The sequence below is a fragment of the Saprolegnia parasitica genome (assembly GCF_000151545.1).
Source record: "Saprolegnia parasitica CBS 223.65 unplaced genomic scaffold supercont2.136, whole genome shotgun sequence".
Lineage (NCBI taxonomy): Eukaryota > Oomycota > Saprolegniomycetes > Saprolegniales > Saprolegniaceae > Saprolegnia > Saprolegnia parasitica.
Window position 1 is genome coordinate 18723 of NW_012156530.1, and position 16097 is coordinate 34819.

The window sequence follows — 16097 nt, forward strand, 5'->3', positions numbered from 1 at the left end:
CGTCTATTCAACCCGCGTCTTATCGCACAACGTGTAGAAGCAGTCTGCGACCTCGACGCCCAAGGCAAAGAGAAGGTCGGCATGACCAACGCAGGCAACGACTGATTAACACGGGCGATGTAGAAGGCGACGTCGGCTAAGACGACGACCAAGGCGTCCAAGAAGCCCAAGAAGAGGAGGTTGCCGATGAGTCCTCGGAAGATACGGACGACGACGAAGCCATTTCCCACTCTGTCCCAAAGAAGACGGCTACAAAGCGCAAGGTAGACACATACGCGATTCGAATCTCGTCGACCTCGCTGCGGTAGGCACCGACCAAGACGACCAAGGCGACCAAGGTCAAGGGCGAGCCAGCTGCGAAGAAGAAGCGCGTGGCCAAGAAGGTGCACCTCCCACGTGGGTATCCCGTCCACCCAACACGACTGCCTCGTAGAAGCCTGAGGAGGACGAAGCGGAGACAGAGAGCGATGCGGACGACTTTGAGGAAATGGCGCGGAAAGCGGAGGAAAAGATGCCGTCGGAAGCCACGGAATCGCCCAAGTCGTCGCCGTCATCAGAAAAGGCCGTCCCGTCATCCCTGTCGCAGGATCTGCAAGACCGGGTCAAGAAGATCATGGACGAAGGCGACATCCAAAAGCTGACGCTCAAGGCCGTACGCCTCCGAGAATGCTATCTCTGTGGCTAAGTAGTGCATTAGGTCATGGAAACCTTGACGCACGACTTGGAGAAGGACGTGTCGATGCACAAGCGGGCGATCAAGGAGTTCATTTCCGACAACTTGTAGACGTGGCAACCAATATAAGTGCGTGCGGGCGACCCATGCTGTGTCGTACTACATCAAAACGCGCTCTATTAGTCGCCGCTGGCGAGCACCAGCTTTCCTGCGGCCGCGTCGTACACCATCCAGCCGGACGGTCGCTCGACGGTCGCATGCTCGAATTTGGCCTTTTGCGCGAGGAGGGCTTGAAAGGCCCTTTCCGACTTGCGCTTCTGGGACGCCTCTTGGTCTTGGATCGTGAGCAAGGTCTTCTTTTGTCGCTGCGTTGTCGTCGTTGTCGCCTTGGGCGTTGTGGTTGCGGGTCTCTTGACGCTGGTCGGCTCGATGGGCTCGAGCTCGGGCACGTCGGCGTCATCGACCGTGTCGACACTCACGGTGCTCCAGCTTCCAGACAAGTAGCGGTTCCAGACCCACCATGCGACCAGTAGTAGGCCTGGCAGCCATAGCATCCAGCGTTTCGCGAGCTGCGAGCCAAAGAGTGACCAGTAGCCAAAGCGCAGACGGCCGAGCACGCGCCGGCTGTTACCTCTGGCCGCAAGCGCCTCGTACTGGTAGAAGGCGGCGAGCCACGCCTCTTGGCAGGCCTTGGCGACCATGGCGGCGCCGATAGCAGCGTAGACATGGAGGTGCCCGTCCATGGTCCACCACCAGCCCATAGTATCGCTCGTTACTCGTGCAAATCCGGATACCGCGCCAGCCACGTGGACTCGTTATCCGGCATATCCGGCATAGGACCCCGCCACGATCCGCCTCCGCACCGCTCCCACGCACACACACAGTGAGCAGACAATAATGTCCATGCTGATTGAAAATTACTCGCTCGAATCTACTTGGTCTGTAGAGCCCACGTCGTGTGAGGTTTCAGACACGAGTTTGAACATCGGATGACGTGGCGCTATAATTAGGCACCGTGGTCGACCAAAAAAAGGCGGGGCATGCTCTGCGGGAAGGTCACGTACGCGTACTCGCCCGCGGCAGACAGCGTCGTCGTCCTTGAGAACCATCGTCGGGACGTGCGACACCAGCTGCGTCCAGCGCAAGCAGAGCATGGCGCCATAAAGCGCCTCACGGTAGCTTCGCATGTCGCTCGAAGGGCTCCATGCCTCGTGTAGATACCTCGACCGCCCAAGCGCGGACTGTACAACCCCGTCATACAGCACAGTGCTGCACGAAGCCAGACGCCATCGACATATGACTCGTGCATCGACACGCGGCGACGGCCCCTGCACCGACGCCGGCCGCTGCACAACGTTGGTGCCCCGGCGTCAATCGACGAGCCGGAGCCCGACATGACGATCGAGACGACGGCAAAAGGGCTCGCGTGGAGCTGCCACCAGTGGCTCCAAAAGCACGGCAAAGCGAGCAGCATGAAGGAAGAGCGCGAGAAGATGGTGCTCATGCGCCGATGGTTTGAATTTCTCGACTCGGACGGGTCGGGCGAGATCGGCATCGACGAGCTCGAGGACCCGCTCGTCTCCGTGGGTCTGGCCAAGTGCCGCAGTGTACGTCCTCCTTATCTGTGTGAATGCGCACACAAGTGTGGTGACGCAGGACGTGCGCAAGCTCATCCAAACGGTCGATGATTCGGAAGACGGCGAAGTCAACTTTGAAGAGTTCCTTGCCATGATGCACGACAAAAAGCAGAAGACAAAAGAACGCACGCAGTACACGCTCAGCGACCCCAAGAAGCTGTCCGAGGTCGCAGTTCGGCCGCAAACGGAGCGCGGGCACCGACCATTGCCGGCCAACGGCGACAATTCAGTCCTCACGCTCTTCACGGGTCCGCCTATGCATCCTTCTTACTCTCACGCAACATATATATTGTTCGTAGATCTCCAAGCGGGGAAGCTTGGCGACTTGACCTTGCCGTTCCCTATCTTGATCACGGCGTACCGACGGCGAATGCTCCTCAACGCCCACATGGCCCCCGACGTGCTAGAGCGGAGCAAAGGGCAGTCGGTGCTGTCAGCGCTCGAGACGACACGCCGCGATGCGCTCGTGGCCGAGTCCGCCCGGGATACCAAGGTGCGTGAGAAGCCAGTGCTGCGGCTCGTAGACCGCGCGGGCGTGCTGCATCGCCACGATGTCGAGGACCGACGATCCTCGCTCCGCGAGGCGTCCCTGGACCTCGAACACAAGGAGATTGCGCAACCCAAGCCCAAGCTCGGGCTTGTTTTGCCCGACCTCTTCAATTGATAGATAGTAGTATGTATATATCAATAGACTATCAATCGACTAGAGCCATTCGGTGGAGCTTGGGCGTGCTTAAACTGGCGCGAAGGGTGTCGAGGGGCCGAATGTGTGACGAGGGTGTCGGGTGAACTTGCACTTGGAGCACGCGCAAGATCGCGTCCCGGTCCTGGACCTGACCCTTGAGCTCTTTAATGCGCTGGAGCTGCGCCTCGGACGACGCCATCAGCGATGTTTTCGCGTCTTTGAGTGTCTCCGTCTCGAGCACGAGCTGGCGCACACGCGTTGCCACGTCATTGCAAAAGATCGCCACCTGCGCGGCGAGGGACTTTTCGTGGCAGCCTCGTGTGTTCAGTAGCAGCGTGTGCTGGCGTAGCGTGGTTTGGATCGACTGCAACGCGAGGTCCTTCTCGTTGAGCTGGGTAAGGATGTCGGTCGCCACGGCGGCTTCCAGTACGCGGAGCCGTGACGTAGCCGCCGTGAGCGCCGCTTCCATGGGGCTGAGCACATCGAGCCGTGCGCGCTGCGAGTCGAGCTTTTCTTTGAGCGACTGGATCGCATCGCGGTGGGCTGCAGTCGTAAGCGCGTGCTCGGTGGCTTGGTGCTCGATAACGTGGCGGAGCGACGCGGCGACTTGCTCGTGGCAAGCGAGCTCCTCCTGCGCACTCATAAGCTCTTGCGACGTACGTTGCGCCACGCGCTGCCAGTGCGCTGCGTCTAATCTCGCCTCGTGCGCTGCCTCGGAGTCAAGGATTGGCGCCCGCGTCAGTGATTGCGCTCGCCGGTAAGGGTGGCCACTGGGCGGTGGCGGAGGCGACGCTGCTTGCACCGTTGCTTGAAGAACGGCAAAGAAAGGCGATGTGAGCGGCTCTTGGTCGTCGGCCGTGGACGGTGTTTTGTCCAGCGATTTCATTTCAAGCTGCATATGGACGTCGAGGAGCTCCATTTCATAGACCCGTGCGGCTTCTTCGAGGCGCGCGATGGACGCTTCTTGCGCGTTTATGATGACTTGAGACGCCGCCACTTGGTCGTTTAGCGCCTGGACCTCTTCTTGAAGCAGAGCCGACGAGAGGTCGATGGGCTCGGCGGTCACCACGGTAGGCGACTGGTCGAGCAGCTTGAGCTCCATCGTCGTGAGCGCGTCCTTGAGCGACCGGTTCTCGTTGGCGAGCTTGAGGTAGGCGGCTTCGAGCACTTCGAACGCAAACGCGCTCTTCTCGAGCCGGTCGTGCAGCGCTTGGGGCGAGTCGGCCATGCGTTCAAGTCAAAACTGACCGACGCTCGACGACGGTTGACAGCGTTTCACCGTCAAATTCGAAGCGCTCCGTCCACGTTAACTGGACGTTAACTGGTCGCAAGGTTGAAAGCCGTCTGTAGGATTTGCATCGAGTGATTGCCCGTACGACTAATGAGCAGGGCGCAGGGACATGAAAGAATTCGGAGCGGACGAGCGTTTGAATCGCCTTGTTGAGTGGAGGTAGAAATATGCTAGTTTGTTTAGTGTACAATGGAAACTCTCGAGTCTTAAGCGTGGCGCTGGCGAAACTCGACAAAGTCGTCGTTGCGTGTGATCGGGTTGAGTTTCAGATGGGCCATGTCGATGCGGTGCGATCGGAACGACGCGCCTTCGTCACTCGACCGGTGGAAGAGCGCGGTGCGCTTCTCCTTGGCGAACGTCACGTCCGGGCTGTTGGAGAGGTACCGGACGCCTTGGAACGTCGCCATGCTTGTGGCAAACGTGATGATGCCAATGATCGGGTACGTCGCAGGGTCCGAGAACCACGTCTTGACAATGGACTGGGTCGCGCGGGTGGCAGTGGTCGAGGCCATGGTGCGTAGTAGTTGTATGTGGTAAATCCTGTAATGGAGATCCTAATAGCTCCGAGTTGAAGATCGCACTCAAAGACACGCAGCCCGTGACAGGCATCACATTGACACGCAATTTTGGTTTATCCGGAAAATGACACACCTTGAATTGTCTCATCCGGATGACGCGGTGTGCATGACCTTTGCAGCCGTCGCGTATATTTGAGAACTGGCCCGCCAAGTTGCCCCACGTTGAAGGTGCCCCCTCCAGCATTTACTGTACCATAATATGGCGGCAGTGGTCGAGGCCACGGCCGCCCGCACTACCCAGTCCATTGTCAAGACGTGGTTCTCGGACCCTGCGACGTACCCGATCATTGGCATCATCACGTTTGCCACGAGCATGGCGACGTTCCAAGGCGTCCGGTACCTCTCCAACAGCCCGGACGTGACGTTCGCCAAGGAGAAGCGCACCGCGCTCTTCCACCGGTCGAGTGACGAAGGCGCGTCGTTCCGATCGCACCGCATCGACATGGCCCATCTGAAACTCAACCCGATCACACGCAACGACGACTTTGTCGAGTTTCGCCAGCGCCACGCTTAAGACTCGAGAGTTTCCATTGTACACTTCAATTAAAGACCAACACGATATACCTTCTATGGCGTTTGGTAACCAGTGTTGACGTGCAGGGCGATCGAATGCGCTGGTTGGCGCCGCCGGAAGATCGCGGTTGCTGCATCAGTATCCGTACACTGCTAATTATCCGGAATTCGCCGCAAGCAGGATGGACCCGATGCTGGCGTCGGCGATCGGGGGCATGCCCCCCATGGCGCAGATCCCGCAGATGTCGAGCATGATCCGCGAGTACGCCAACAAGCTCAACAAGACCGCGGTCGAGGCCAAGGCCAAGGCGCTCAAGTCCTCGATCGCGATCCCGGCGCTGGCCAAGAAGCCGCCGCAGCGCCTCGCCCGCGAGCAGCAGCTCTTTCTCCTCCGTACGTTCTCCCCTCGCATGCTTGAACTGAAGTATCCTACCTTGTGGACAGACAGCGCGCACGAGAAGGCCCGGGTAGGCGCCTGGGACGTCAGCCAAGCGGCCTTCCACGACGCCAACGTGCGCATGGACAACGTCAACGAGTCGCTCACGTACTCGTCCGAGAACATTCAGGTACACGCGTGCCATCGCCGCATGTAGGCGCCCATGGCAGCATGTGCTAGGAGGCGATCCACGTCATGAAGAACGTCAGCCGCCATTTTCGCGAGCTTGGCACCAACATGTCGGACGACTTGTGCTTTTACAAAACCTCGGACAAGGCAAGTAATAGCAGCGAGGCGTAAAGACGGGTACACTACTACATTCAATCGACATTGCCGGTGTATTGTGGGAGTTGCTGTGCATACGATGCCGTGCGCTACAAATGTACCCTTGCCAGACAAGCGTCCGCCTTGCGTCCATTGACACAGCCTTACTAGGTCACCTTGCCAGTCGGCAGCTCCTTCCATTGCTCTAGCGTAGGTCTATGCAGGTACTCAAAACGACAGAGACAAAGAGGTGGTGGACAGAGAGCAGTCAACGGGGCAATTTCTTATTCTTATAAATACAGCATAAATACAGCGGTTAGAGCACCGTGGCGCGCACGAGGTCGAGCCCGCCTTTGAGCGTCTGCGAGAACCAGCTGCAGAAGATGCACGCGTGGTCGTGCTCGTCGCACTGCATGTGCTCCAAGTGATGGATCCGGGTCGTGAGCCATGGGTGCGACGTGTCGCCGAGGTAGTTGCCGTCCTCCGTGATCATGCGCGTGTCGAAATACGTGCGCAGGAAGCAGTTGCGGACGCGCGATCGCTCAAACGTCGAGAGGCCACCCGACCGGAAGCGCTGGCCGAGCGACGCCGCGAGGTGGTCAGCTTCGTGCTCCATGTCCCACGAGAGATAGAGACCGCCAAAGACGACGAGGCCAAAGCCGAGGACAGCACCGAGGAGCTTGTTGGGCACCTTGGTCGCGAGCGCGTAGCTTCCAAACATGGACGCCGGGATGAACGACGTCATCTTGAGCGAGTGGTTGTTGGCAATGTGGGCGCACTCATGCGCGAGAATGAACTCGACTTCGTCGCGTGCGGGGTCGGCCTCGAGGTCCGTGATCGTGCTCTCGGCGGATGGCGCCTGGTGGAAGCCGCGGTAAATGGACTCGGAAATCCAAATCGCCGACTGCCCAAAGACATCCGCACCCAGCGCGCCGCCACCTTCTCCGCCGGCTTGGTCGACAAGCACGCGAATGTGCTCGGGGTGGCGCACGCCGAGCTGCTTGGCGATCGACCGCGCCGTCTGAAGGAACGCATCGTTCTCGTCGAGTTCCTTGGTGGCGTCGGCGCCAATGGCCTTGCGGGCGAGGTCCGAGTGGGGCAGCGCGACGGGGAAGGTGGCCGAGACGAACATGGTGGTGGCACAGCCGCAGAGGACGCGGCGCAGGTACATGGACGACATGCGAACGAAAGCGAAAATGGAAAACTGAGCTCCGAGCTCCGACGAGATCGAAGCGACGCATCTCTTTGCGGCGTCGCATGATCTATGCGATTCATCTGCGAGCAAACACAAAGATCACGCGGGAAATACCTAATTAGGCTTCTATTTCGGATACAGCCGAGTTTCAGAGCGGACTACAGGGCGTTGCAGTTGGAAAGGACCAGTGCACTTTGGGACGTCAACGATTGCATGGAAGCGCGCAGCTTCAGGGTAGCGGCACGCCGTGGCTTTGTCACAGGAGTGAGTATGTACTCTCTCAGAGGCCAGCATCCGTCCATGGCCGTGGCCTAATGCAAGGGTTGAACGTCGAAGATGGCGTGGAAAAACGTCGAAGATCCACGCTGCGTGGAAGATGGATCGTACGTACATCCACGGAAGCAGGTCGTCGGCGGAATGTTGCAGGCCACGCAATCAGCTTCTGCAATCATGCGAGCGCACCATTGATTACTTCCATATTCGCGCGGTCAACTGCTGTACCAAGGGTCCATAAAAACTGTGTATGGACCCGTGGGTGTACGTCGATCGACAATCTTTGGTCAGCCGTTCGCACGAGCAGAGGCTGGTCTCTGAACTGAGAGCCTCTATCTTTGTTCCGCTTCGTGGGCCTCAAGGCCTTGTTAGCACCATCGTGTATCGGATGGCATCATAAAATACAATGCACAGTACAAAAACAAGTATACGGTTTTTAAAACAAAACTAGGCAGGCGTTTCATATCCCACCCTTGTTTACGAGGAACTACTGGCGTGGTTCGCCATGTTCATATAGGATAAATCCTATTTCAAATGAAATTCGGATGTGGTGGTGGTGCGACCTCTTAAATCGCATGTATTAATTGTGGGGACGTTCTGCGTGAATTAAGGAGAAAGAATTCGGGACGCTCAACGGACGTTTGCCGCCCATGTCCGCGCCGATGCATGGGGACGCGGAAGGGGCCATGGACGCCGAGGTAGACGCGTTCATGGCGCCAAGCTCCGAGAGAGGAAGCCTCTCGCATGTGGGCTCGGCCAGCTCGATCGGCTCGTCGGGACGAGGCTTGAAGGCCGTGCCCCGCCTGGACCTCCCGCGCGACGACGATGCGCTCCTCGACGACGGGGACGCAAACGCGGGCACGTACACGCGCGTCCATCTTCGTGTCCGCGCCGAGACGCGCATTGGCGAAGAGCTGCATTGCTCTGGCGCATCGTACACGATGGGCCAGTACAACCCGAGCGAGAGCATTGAACTGGTGACGACGCCCGAGGAATACCCGATTTGGCGGACGTCGAAGCCGCTCATCTTGCCGCGCGGAATCGCTCATAGGTATATGTACGCGCTCTTCCTCGGCGGCGCCTTCTCCAAGTGGGAGCAGATCGACCAGGACCGCGTGATCGTGCCCGAGGGCCGCGAGATGACGATCGCCGAAGACTTTGGCACGTACGACCCCAACAGCGTGCTGCAACGAACGTCGGAAATCCACAACCGAAGCATCGTGTACATGCGCAAGGTCCTCACGCACAGCGCCAAGCAAGCGCAGATCACGGGCAAGGTTGACGTCAAGGGCCTCGTCGCGTCGGCCATGCAGCGCTCGTCGTCCGTGCTGCGGTTCCGCCAAGGTGGCACAAAGGAAAAGATGCAGCCGCGCTTCAAGCGCCACGCGTCGTCGAACTACAAGCCGAACGAGGACGCGACGCTCTTTCTCATCTGCTACCACCTGCCGATCCATCTACACAAGATTGACGGGATGTGGCACGCCGAGTGGGACAAGGACAGCTTGATTGCGCGCTCGGAAGGCACGATCGCGCAGAGCATGAACGTCAAGTGGGTCGGCTGCGTACCGATGGAGTACCAAGGGTCGCCGATGACGGACGACGACATTGCCGAGATCACGGAGCTCCTCACGGCCATGGACGCGCATGCGGTCTTTATCAGTCCCGAGGTCGCAGCCGACCACTACCAAGGCTACTGCAAGTCGAAGCTGTGGCCCATGTTCCACAACGTCGACATTCTCGACATTTACTCGTCGGTCTGGGACGATGGCGAGTATACGAGCGGGAAGGAAGAGAAGAACAACGGTCGCTGGTGGGCGGCATACAACAAGGTCAATCAGTGCATGGCGCAGGCGGTCGCGGACCTCTGCAAGCCCAAGGACATTCTCTGGGTGCACGACTACCACCTTCTCTTGATGCCCAAGCTCGTCGTCGACTTTGCAAGGCCCAAGAGAAGCCGCGGCCGCAAATTGTCTTCTTCCTCCACGTGCCGTTTCCCACGTCCGAGATCTTTCGCGAGCTCTCGAACGGCACGGCGTTGCTCGAAGGCGTCCTCGAGGTGGACGTTGTCGGCTTTCATACGTTTGACCACGCGCGCCACTTCCTCAACGCGTGCAAGCGCTTCCTCGGGCTCACGTACCAGTCGCGATGCGGCGTCAATCTCGGCGTCGACTACAAGGGCCGCAACGTTGTCATCACGATCAGCCACGTCGGCATTGAGAAGGAGATCATCCGTCAAGCGCTCATGAACCCAGAGGTGCAAGCGGCGGCCGCCGCGCTGCGGGAGAAGCACAAGGGCAAGCAGCTCATTGCGGGCATTGACCCGTGTCAGCGCCTCAGCGGCATCCCGCTCAAGCTGCTCGCGTTTGAGCAGTTTTTTAGCATGTGCACGAACCTCAAGGACAAGCTCGTGCTCGTGCAGCGCTGCCACTTTTCGACCGCGCGCCTTGGCGACGAGGAGTACTCGAGCCACGAGATCCGCGAGCTCGTCCAGCGCATCAAGACGTCGCACGGCGACGTCATCGACTATGAAGAATCGGAGCGGCCGCTCGGGCTCCACGACCGCGTCGCGCTCTGGCTGGCCTGCGACATTCTCATGGTGACGTCGATTCGCGGCGGCCTCAACTTGTACCCGCTCGAGTACGTCTTTGCCAAGGGCGCGCTCCCGGGCAGCAAGGCCGGTGTCGTGATTTTAAGCGAGTTTTCCGGCTGCTGCTGCGTTCTCAACGGCGGTCTGCGCGTGAACCCATGGAACATTTCCGAGGTCGTCAACGGGCTCGACCGCGCCATCAACATGAGCGACGAGGAGCGCATGGGCCGCCGCGCGCGCGACTTGCCGTACATTACGAGCCAGCCATCATCCAACTGGACGCGCCAAGTGCTTGCGATTCTGCAAGAGTGCAGTGAGGAAGACGACGACACGAGCCTTGACTTTCAGAAACTAGACGTGGCCAAGGTCCAGCATGCGTACAAGACGTCGCGGCGCCGCGTGTTTCTGTTGGATTACGGCGGCACCATCATCTCGCGCGAAAACATCTCGATGTACATGAAGAAGGACTTTACGGCTGTCACGGGCAAGATTCCAACGGCGCGCATGATGGCGTCGCTCCAAAAGCTGTGCGCGGACCCAAACAACACGGTGTTTATCATCTCGGGCGTGAGCCAAGTCAACTTGACCAACATCCTCGGGCACATTGACGGGCTCGGGCTCGCGGCCGACAATGGCGCCCTCTTTTCGTGGGCGCGCTCGATTCGTTTTGGGACCGCAAAAGAAGGTACTGCATTCTCTTTTTTTCCCGTCAAGTGTCTCGTAGTGATGTCTCTTTTGCTAGATACGCACTACCAGCCCAAGGACGCGACGACCGACAGCAGCGACGAGTCGGACAGCAATGCGTCGCGGTCGTGGTTCCACCACCGTGTCGAGTTTGATTGGCAGCCGATCCGCGAGATTGTCGACCCGATCTTGCGCACGTACCTCTCGCGCACGAACGGCAGCGTGATCCGGTACATGGACCAAGGCATTGCGTGGAACTTTCGGTCGACGGACCCGGAGTGGGGTCTCATTCAGGCCAACTCGCTCCAAACGGACCTCGAAGAAGTCATCAAGGACCTTCCGATCACGATCGTGCGGAAGAAGGGCCTCCTCGAGATCGTGCCCGAGGGGCTCAACAAGGGCGTCGTCGCGCGCCACATTCTCTCGAGCGACGCAGAGCTGCACCGTGGCCACCCGGACTTTATCTTTTGCATTGGCGACGACACGACGGACGAAAGCATGTTCAAGTGCATATACGAGTACTACGCCGAGCGGTCGGAAGAGAGCGTCCACGGCCAGGCGTCGATGCTGCAGAACACGAGCGGCGACGATGGTCGGCTCCACATTACGGGGTCGCTTCAGCACGTGTTTACGTGCACGGTCGGGAAGAAACCGAGCAACGCGCACCTGTACATGAACAACGTCGACGACGTCGAGAACCTCTTGTACTCGCTCGGGCACTAGTCGTATATATAATCGTATATCGTTTGATTACGGCTGGATCTCGATGAGCATGAGCATGCCTGCGTCCGAGTGGCCGAGGATGTGGCAGTGCGCCGCGATGAGCCCCGTAAAGTCGACGGGTCGGAACCGGATCGTGACGTTGCCGCCGAACGGCAGCGTGATCGTGTCGCGCCAGTCGCCGATCGAGTGGTCAAGCCCGTTGCCGTGCGACGAGCTCACAATCTGGAACGGGTTCGTGTGCATATGGAACGGGTGGTTCTTCTCTTCGGCCGAGAGCACATTCTCGAGCGTCCACTCGTAGAGCTGTCCGAGCTTCATCTTGTAGCGCACGTTCGGGTCGAAGAGCATCCCGTTCATGTAGTACGTCTTGTACATGGCGCCATCGCGCATGGCCGGCGGGCCCGATGAAAAGGTGACGTGGAAGCGCTCGATGGGCTCGTCTGCGTCCGTGATCCCCCGGAGGTCGCGCAGCGTGTTGCTTCGGGGCAGCGTTAGCGCAGGCACGGGCGACGATGTCGCGCGCACGTCAAAGACACCGAGGACACCGTGGTAGACGTCGGTGAGGCGGCCCATGTACGCAGCGCTTCGACTGTGCGGCGACGACACGAGCGGAAAGAGGCCCATGGGACGACCTAGGTAGCATCATGCTTGAATGCGGTTCGGTCGTATCGAGGACAAGGCGGGTACCGTCAAGGTGGCACTGCACCGTGAACGCGACGCGGGCGCCCGGCGAGACAATGATGAATTCGGGCTTCGTCTCGGCGGGCGGGAAGACGTCCTTTGCAAACACCTCGACGTCGCAGCCGGGCACCGACAGCTCCACGATCTGCGTGGGGCCGGCGTTGATGAGCCGAAAGAGCTTGCGCTCGCCGTCATGAAGCGTCAGGCGCGGGTGGTACTGGCCGTTGACCGTGTAAAATGACGGGTACGCTGTCGCCGGTGCGCTGAAGCGCGGCTGGTAGTCTGGAAACGCGTCCGAGACGCGCTTGTGGCTCATGTTGGTGAGCTGCGCGTCAATGGGCAGCGTACTCTTGGAGACGTTGGCGGCGCCAATGAGGTTGCCGAGCATCCCACCTTTAAAGCCGTACGCTTGCAGCACGAGGACGTTGTCGACGTCGTCGACGCTGTCTTGGATCGAGATGGCGCCGACCATGCCGCCGCCCATCTGTAGAAACACCGACCCGTGGTGGTGCGGGTGGTAGTGGTACACACCGAGCGGGTGGTCGTCCGGGATCTTGACGATGACCTCCATCGACTCACCCGGCTTGAGCGCGCGCATCACGTTGTCCGCGACGCCGGACGGGGACACGTGCATGCCGTGAAAGTGAATGTTGGTCGTGTTCGGGTCCCGCAGCGTGTTCATGTGCAGTCCCTCGGACGGTGCGTCCATCTCGAGCTGGTTGATGAGCGTGATGCGCAGCGTGTCACCCGGCTTGGCGCAGAGCGTCGGGCCGGGAAACATGCCATTGTAGCTGCGTGTGTTGAACGCCACCGGCCCGTTCGTAAAGCGGGCCGTTTGGACTGTGAGAGTGATTTCGAGCACACCGTTGTGGCTCTTGTACACGGGCGGCGATGGCAGCGACGGGAGGTCCCGCGCCAGTGCCAGGAGCGATGCCGAGGTAAAGTTCTGCACCACGGGCGCGTTGTAGGCCGCGAGGTCGAGGTGCGGGTACAGAACGTAGAGCGTGCCGAGGCAGAGCACCGAGAGGAGTGCGATGAAGACGCGGAACGGGTCTTTGCGCTCGCGGATCTCGATCGCTCCGTACATGGCAAAAGGCAAAGTGAGACCTTAGCGTATCTTCTTATTGCGAAATTCGAATGCCTGTCGAAGGCGCCTGGCTTCGCCTTTTCAACCAATAGGAGCATTTGGCGGTTGCCGATTGGTCGAGACGCGCCATTTCGAGCTCGGTTGGTGCATGGACGCGACACGAGCACCGACCACCTTGCCGCGAGCGCGTGGTATGCAACGCATCTCAAGCGATGTGATCATTGGCTCTAGTTGCATGACCACGAGGTGTCGTAACGAAAAACACTGGGCTCTATTCGGCACCGCTAGGAACAACCAGAAGCGTCGTAACATTGAAGTTGGCACCAGCACACACAACACTGCAGCAACTAGCCGTCAATACAGGTGCATTTACAGCTCGTTGCTCTTAAGTTTGTGGCGCAACAAGTCGCAGAGGCAATATCCATCCATTGCGGCACAGCTTTTCTACTACCGACGATCACTGACCGACGATGCACCTCAGGCCTCTCTTTTACAAGACATTTGGTGCACAGTGTCAACAGCACGCCGTAGTATTTGATGGTATATTAGATAGTAATAAAAAGGGGCGGTTAGGGCTGGATTTCGACAAGGAGCGCCATGCCCACGTCGGCGTGGCCAAGGATGTGGCAGTGTGCCGCCACGAGGCCTGTGAAATCCAATGGCCGGAACCGGATTGTGACGTTGCCGCCGTACGGTAGTGTGATCGTGTCGCGCCAGTCGCCGACCGAGTAGTCGAGGCCGTGGCCGTGCGTCATCGCCACAATCTGGAACGGATTCGAGTGCAAGTGGAACGGGTGGTTCTTCTCGTCCGGCGACAACACGTTCTCGAGCGTCCACTCGTGGAGGACGTTGAGCTTCATCTTGTAGCGGTGGTCGACCGAGAAGAGGCGGTCGTTCATAAAGTACGACTTGTACATGGTGCCGTCCCGGAGCGTCGCGGGCCCTGACGAAAACGTAATGTGGAAGCGCTCAATGTGCTCGTCCTCGTGTGTAATCGGCATGAGGTTCTTGCCGCGCTTGACGTGCGGCGGCGTGAAGGGCGAGGCGCCGTTGCTCGCGTAGACTTCAAAGAGGCCGAGGACGCCGTGGTAGACGTCAGTGAGGCGGCCCATGTACTCTTGGCTTTCACTGTGCGGCATTGAGACGAACGGAAACACACCCGACTTTGCCCCTACCGTGCAATCTCAGAAAGGCCACACTCGGCCAATGGACACTAGTACCGTTCAAGTGGCAGACGATGCTAAGCGCGACGCGCGCGCCCGGCGTCAAAATGATATAGTCGGGCGTCGAGATTGCGGGCGGGAACGCATCCTTGGCGTGCACCTCGACGTCGCAGCCGGGCACCGAGAGTTCCAGGATCTGGGTCGGACCCGCGTTCATGACCTGAAAGAGCTTGCGCTCACCGTCGCTGAGCGTCATGCGCGGCTGGTACTGGCCATTGACCACGTAAAACGACGGATAGTCGCCGGGGACGCCACTCATGCGCGGCTGGTAGTCGGGGAAGACGGCAGCCATGCGCTCGGGGCTGCGGGCCGTGAGCTTGGCGTCCAGCGGCATCGTGCTGCGCGAGATGTGCGTCGCATTGACGAGGTTGGCGAGCATGCCACCGCGGAAAGCAAACGCTTGCAAGATCAGTAGCGTATCCACGTGGTCAAGAGTCTCCTGCACCGAGATGGCGCCGACCATGCCGCCGCCCATCTGCAAGAACGTCGAGCCGTGGTGGTGCGGGTGGTAGTGGAATACACCAAGCGGGTGGTTCTCGGGAATCTTGACCACGAGCTCCATCGACTCGCCCGACTTGACCGTGCGGAGGACGTTGTCGGCAATGCCAGACGGCGAGACGTGCATACCATGAAAGTGCAAATTCGTCGTGTTCGGATCCCGAAACGTGTTCATGTGCAAGTGCTCGGAGGGCAAGTCGGGCTCGAGCTGGTTGATCAACGTAATGCGCAGCAGGTCGCCGGGCTTGGCGCAGAGCGTCGGACCGGGAAACATGCCGTTGTAGCTGCGCGAGTTGAACGCAATCGGACCATCGTGAAAGCGCGTCGCTTCGACGCTCAGCGTCACCTCGAGCACGCCGTTGTGGCTCTTGTACGCCAGCGGCTGCTGCAAGGTCGGGAGCTCTCGCAGGAGCGACGCGAGGTGCGACGTCGAGTACGCGCGCACGGACGCGGGGCGGAACGAGGCCACATCCGATGACGGCGATATGACGTAGATCGTGGCCAAAAGAGCAGGCTCAGCGCCGTAGCGACCGCGCGGAAGCGCCATGGGCCATGGACGGTCATCGTGTATTAATGCCGAGGCGCGAGGGCCCGGCGACGGCGTATAAAAAGGAGCCGACTGTCGAAATCCGCGTGGATTTTCGATGCACCAATCAGCATCGCGCCTGCATGCAAAACGCAATGCGATTGGTTGAGCCACATTGCATGTTTTTGTCGACCGCTGGAGTTGGCGCGTATTTTAGCGCGCTGGCCGCGCATCGTGGAGACTGTGATGGGTGCTGTGGGACTTGGTTGCGTCGCTGCAGGCGCCCCCGTCTAGATACCCTGTGCACGAAATCTGGTGTCTGAGAATACCAGAATCTGCCGGCCCGCAGCGGCTATAAGACACGATCGTCACCGCAGCATAGAGGAGCTGGACGCATGCATTTCTTACTGCAAAGGTATCCTGACGTACCTCTGTGCTTTTGCACTTACAGTTAATAATAGTATGCGTGGCGGCGTTATCACGCGGACTGGGCCTCGATGCTTCAGGATATCGTACATCGTCTGTGGTATAGAATGTAAAGCC

At 59.4% G+C, this 16097-nt stretch overlaps 9 protein-coding genes across 9 annotated transcripts; 4 read left to right on the top strand and 5 right to left on the bottom strand.

Annotated features, from left to right (window-relative positions):
* Positions 1–487: 487 nt before the first annotated feature.
* Positions 488–784, top strand: SPRG_14625 (hypothetical protein; the record flags this gene model as incomplete). The annotated part of the gene is made up of 2 exons (XM_012353799.1): positions 488–652; positions 698–784. The coding sequence occupies 2 exons, from the start codon at positions 488–490 to the stop codon at positions 782–784; spliced, it is 252 nt and encodes an 83-aa protein (XP_012209189.1).
* On the bottom strand, positions 748–1454 carry SPRG_14626 (hypothetical protein). Its single transcript, XM_012353800.1, has one exon. It carries the CDS (start codon positions 1432–1434, stop codon positions 853–855), a length of 582 nt encoding a protein of 193 aa, XP_012209190.1. The 5' UTR covers positions 1435–1454; the 3' UTR covers positions 748–852.
* Positions 1455–1713: 259 nt separating this feature from the next.
* Positions 1714–2974, top strand: SPRG_14627 (hypothetical protein; the record flags this gene model as incomplete). Its single annotated transcript, XM_012353801.1, has 4 exons — positions 1714–1848; positions 1891–2280; positions 2330–2558; positions 2610–2974. The coding sequence occupies 4 exons, from the start codon at positions 1714–1716 to the stop codon at positions 2972–2974; spliced, it is 1119 nt and encodes a 372-aa protein (XP_012209191.1).
* Positions 2975–3005: 31 nt separating this feature from the next.
* Positions 3006–4312, bottom strand: SPRG_14628 (hypothetical protein; the record flags this gene model as incomplete). Its single annotated transcript, XM_012353802.1, has 1 exon — positions 3006–4312. Exon 1 carries the CDS (start codon positions 4221–4223, stop codon positions 3006–3008), a length of 1218 nt encoding a protein of 405 aa, XP_012209192.1. The 5' UTR covers positions 4224–4312.
* A 1226-nt stretch (positions 4313–5538) lies between these two features.
* On the top strand, positions 5539–6161 carry SPRG_14629 (hypothetical protein). The gene is made up of 3 exons (XM_012353803.1): positions 5539–5770; positions 5822–5943; positions 5994–6161. Exons 1-3 carry the CDS (start codon positions 5560–5562, stop codon positions 6111–6113), a joined length of 453 nt encoding a protein of 150 aa, XP_012209193.1. The 5' UTR covers positions 5539–5559; the 3' UTR covers positions 6114–6161.
* Positions 6162–6339: 178 nt separating this feature from the next.
* On the bottom strand, positions 6340–7278 carry SPRG_14630 (hypothetical protein). Its single transcript, XM_012353804.1, has one exon. It carries the CDS (start codon positions 7255–7257, stop codon positions 6394–6396), a length of 864 nt encoding a protein of 287 aa, XP_012209194.1. The 5' UTR covers positions 7258–7278; the 3' UTR covers positions 6340–6393.
* Positions 7279–8195: 917 nt separating this feature from the next.
* On the top strand, positions 8196–11539 carry SPRG_14631 (hypothetical protein; the record flags this gene model as incomplete). Its single annotated transcript, XM_012353805.1, has 3 exons — positions 8196–9434; positions 9488–10796; positions 10875–11539. 3 exons carry the CDS (start codon positions 8196–8198, stop codon positions 11537–11539), a joined length of 3213 nt encoding a protein of 1070 aa, XP_012209195.1.
* A 27-nt stretch (positions 11540–11566) lies between these two features.
* On the bottom strand, positions 11567–13339 carry SPRG_14632 (hypothetical protein; the record flags this gene model as incomplete). The annotated part of the gene is made up of 2 exons (XM_012353806.1): positions 12227–13339; positions 11567–12171 (listed from the first exon to the last, which is right to left on the bottom strand). Exons 1-2 carry the CDS (start codon positions 13305–13307, stop codon positions 11567–11569), a joined length of 1686 nt encoding a protein of 561 aa, XP_012209196.1. The 5' UTR covers positions 13308–13339.
* A 499-nt stretch (positions 13340–13838) lies between these two features.
* SPRG_14633 (hypothetical protein) lies at positions 13839–15575 on the bottom strand (the record flags this gene model as incomplete). The annotated part of the gene is made up of 2 exons (XM_012353807.1): positions 13839–14478; positions 14528–15575. 2 exons carry the CDS (start codon positions 15573–15575, stop codon positions 13877–13879), a joined length of 1650 nt encoding a protein of 549 aa, XP_012209197.1. The 3' UTR covers positions 13839–13876.
* Between the last annotated feature and the right edge of the window lie 522 nt (positions 15576–16097).

Excerpts from the sequence above, each read along its gene's own strand:
- SPRG_14626 (XM_012353800.1), bottom strand. The coding sequence starts at position 1,434 with ATGGGCTGGTGGTGGACCATGGACGGGCACCTCCATGTCTACGCTGCT.
- SPRG_14630 (XM_012353804.1), bottom strand. The coding sequence starts at position 7,257 with ATGTCGTCCATGTACCTGCGCCGCGTCCTCTGCGGCTGTGCCACCACC.
- SPRG_14629 (XM_012353803.1), top strand. The coding sequence starts at position 5,560 with ATGGACCCGATGCTGGCGTCGGCGATCGGGGGCATGCCCCCCATGGCG. Across the intron at positions 5,771-5,821 it reads GCAGCAGCTCTTTCTCCTCC|ACAGCGCGCACGAGAAGGCC; the intron begins GTACGTTCTCCC and ends CCTTGTGGACAG. Across the intron at positions 5,944-5,993 it reads ACTCGTCCGAGAACATTCAG|GAGGCGATCCACGTCATGAA; the intron begins GTACACGCGTGC and ends AGCATGTGCTAG.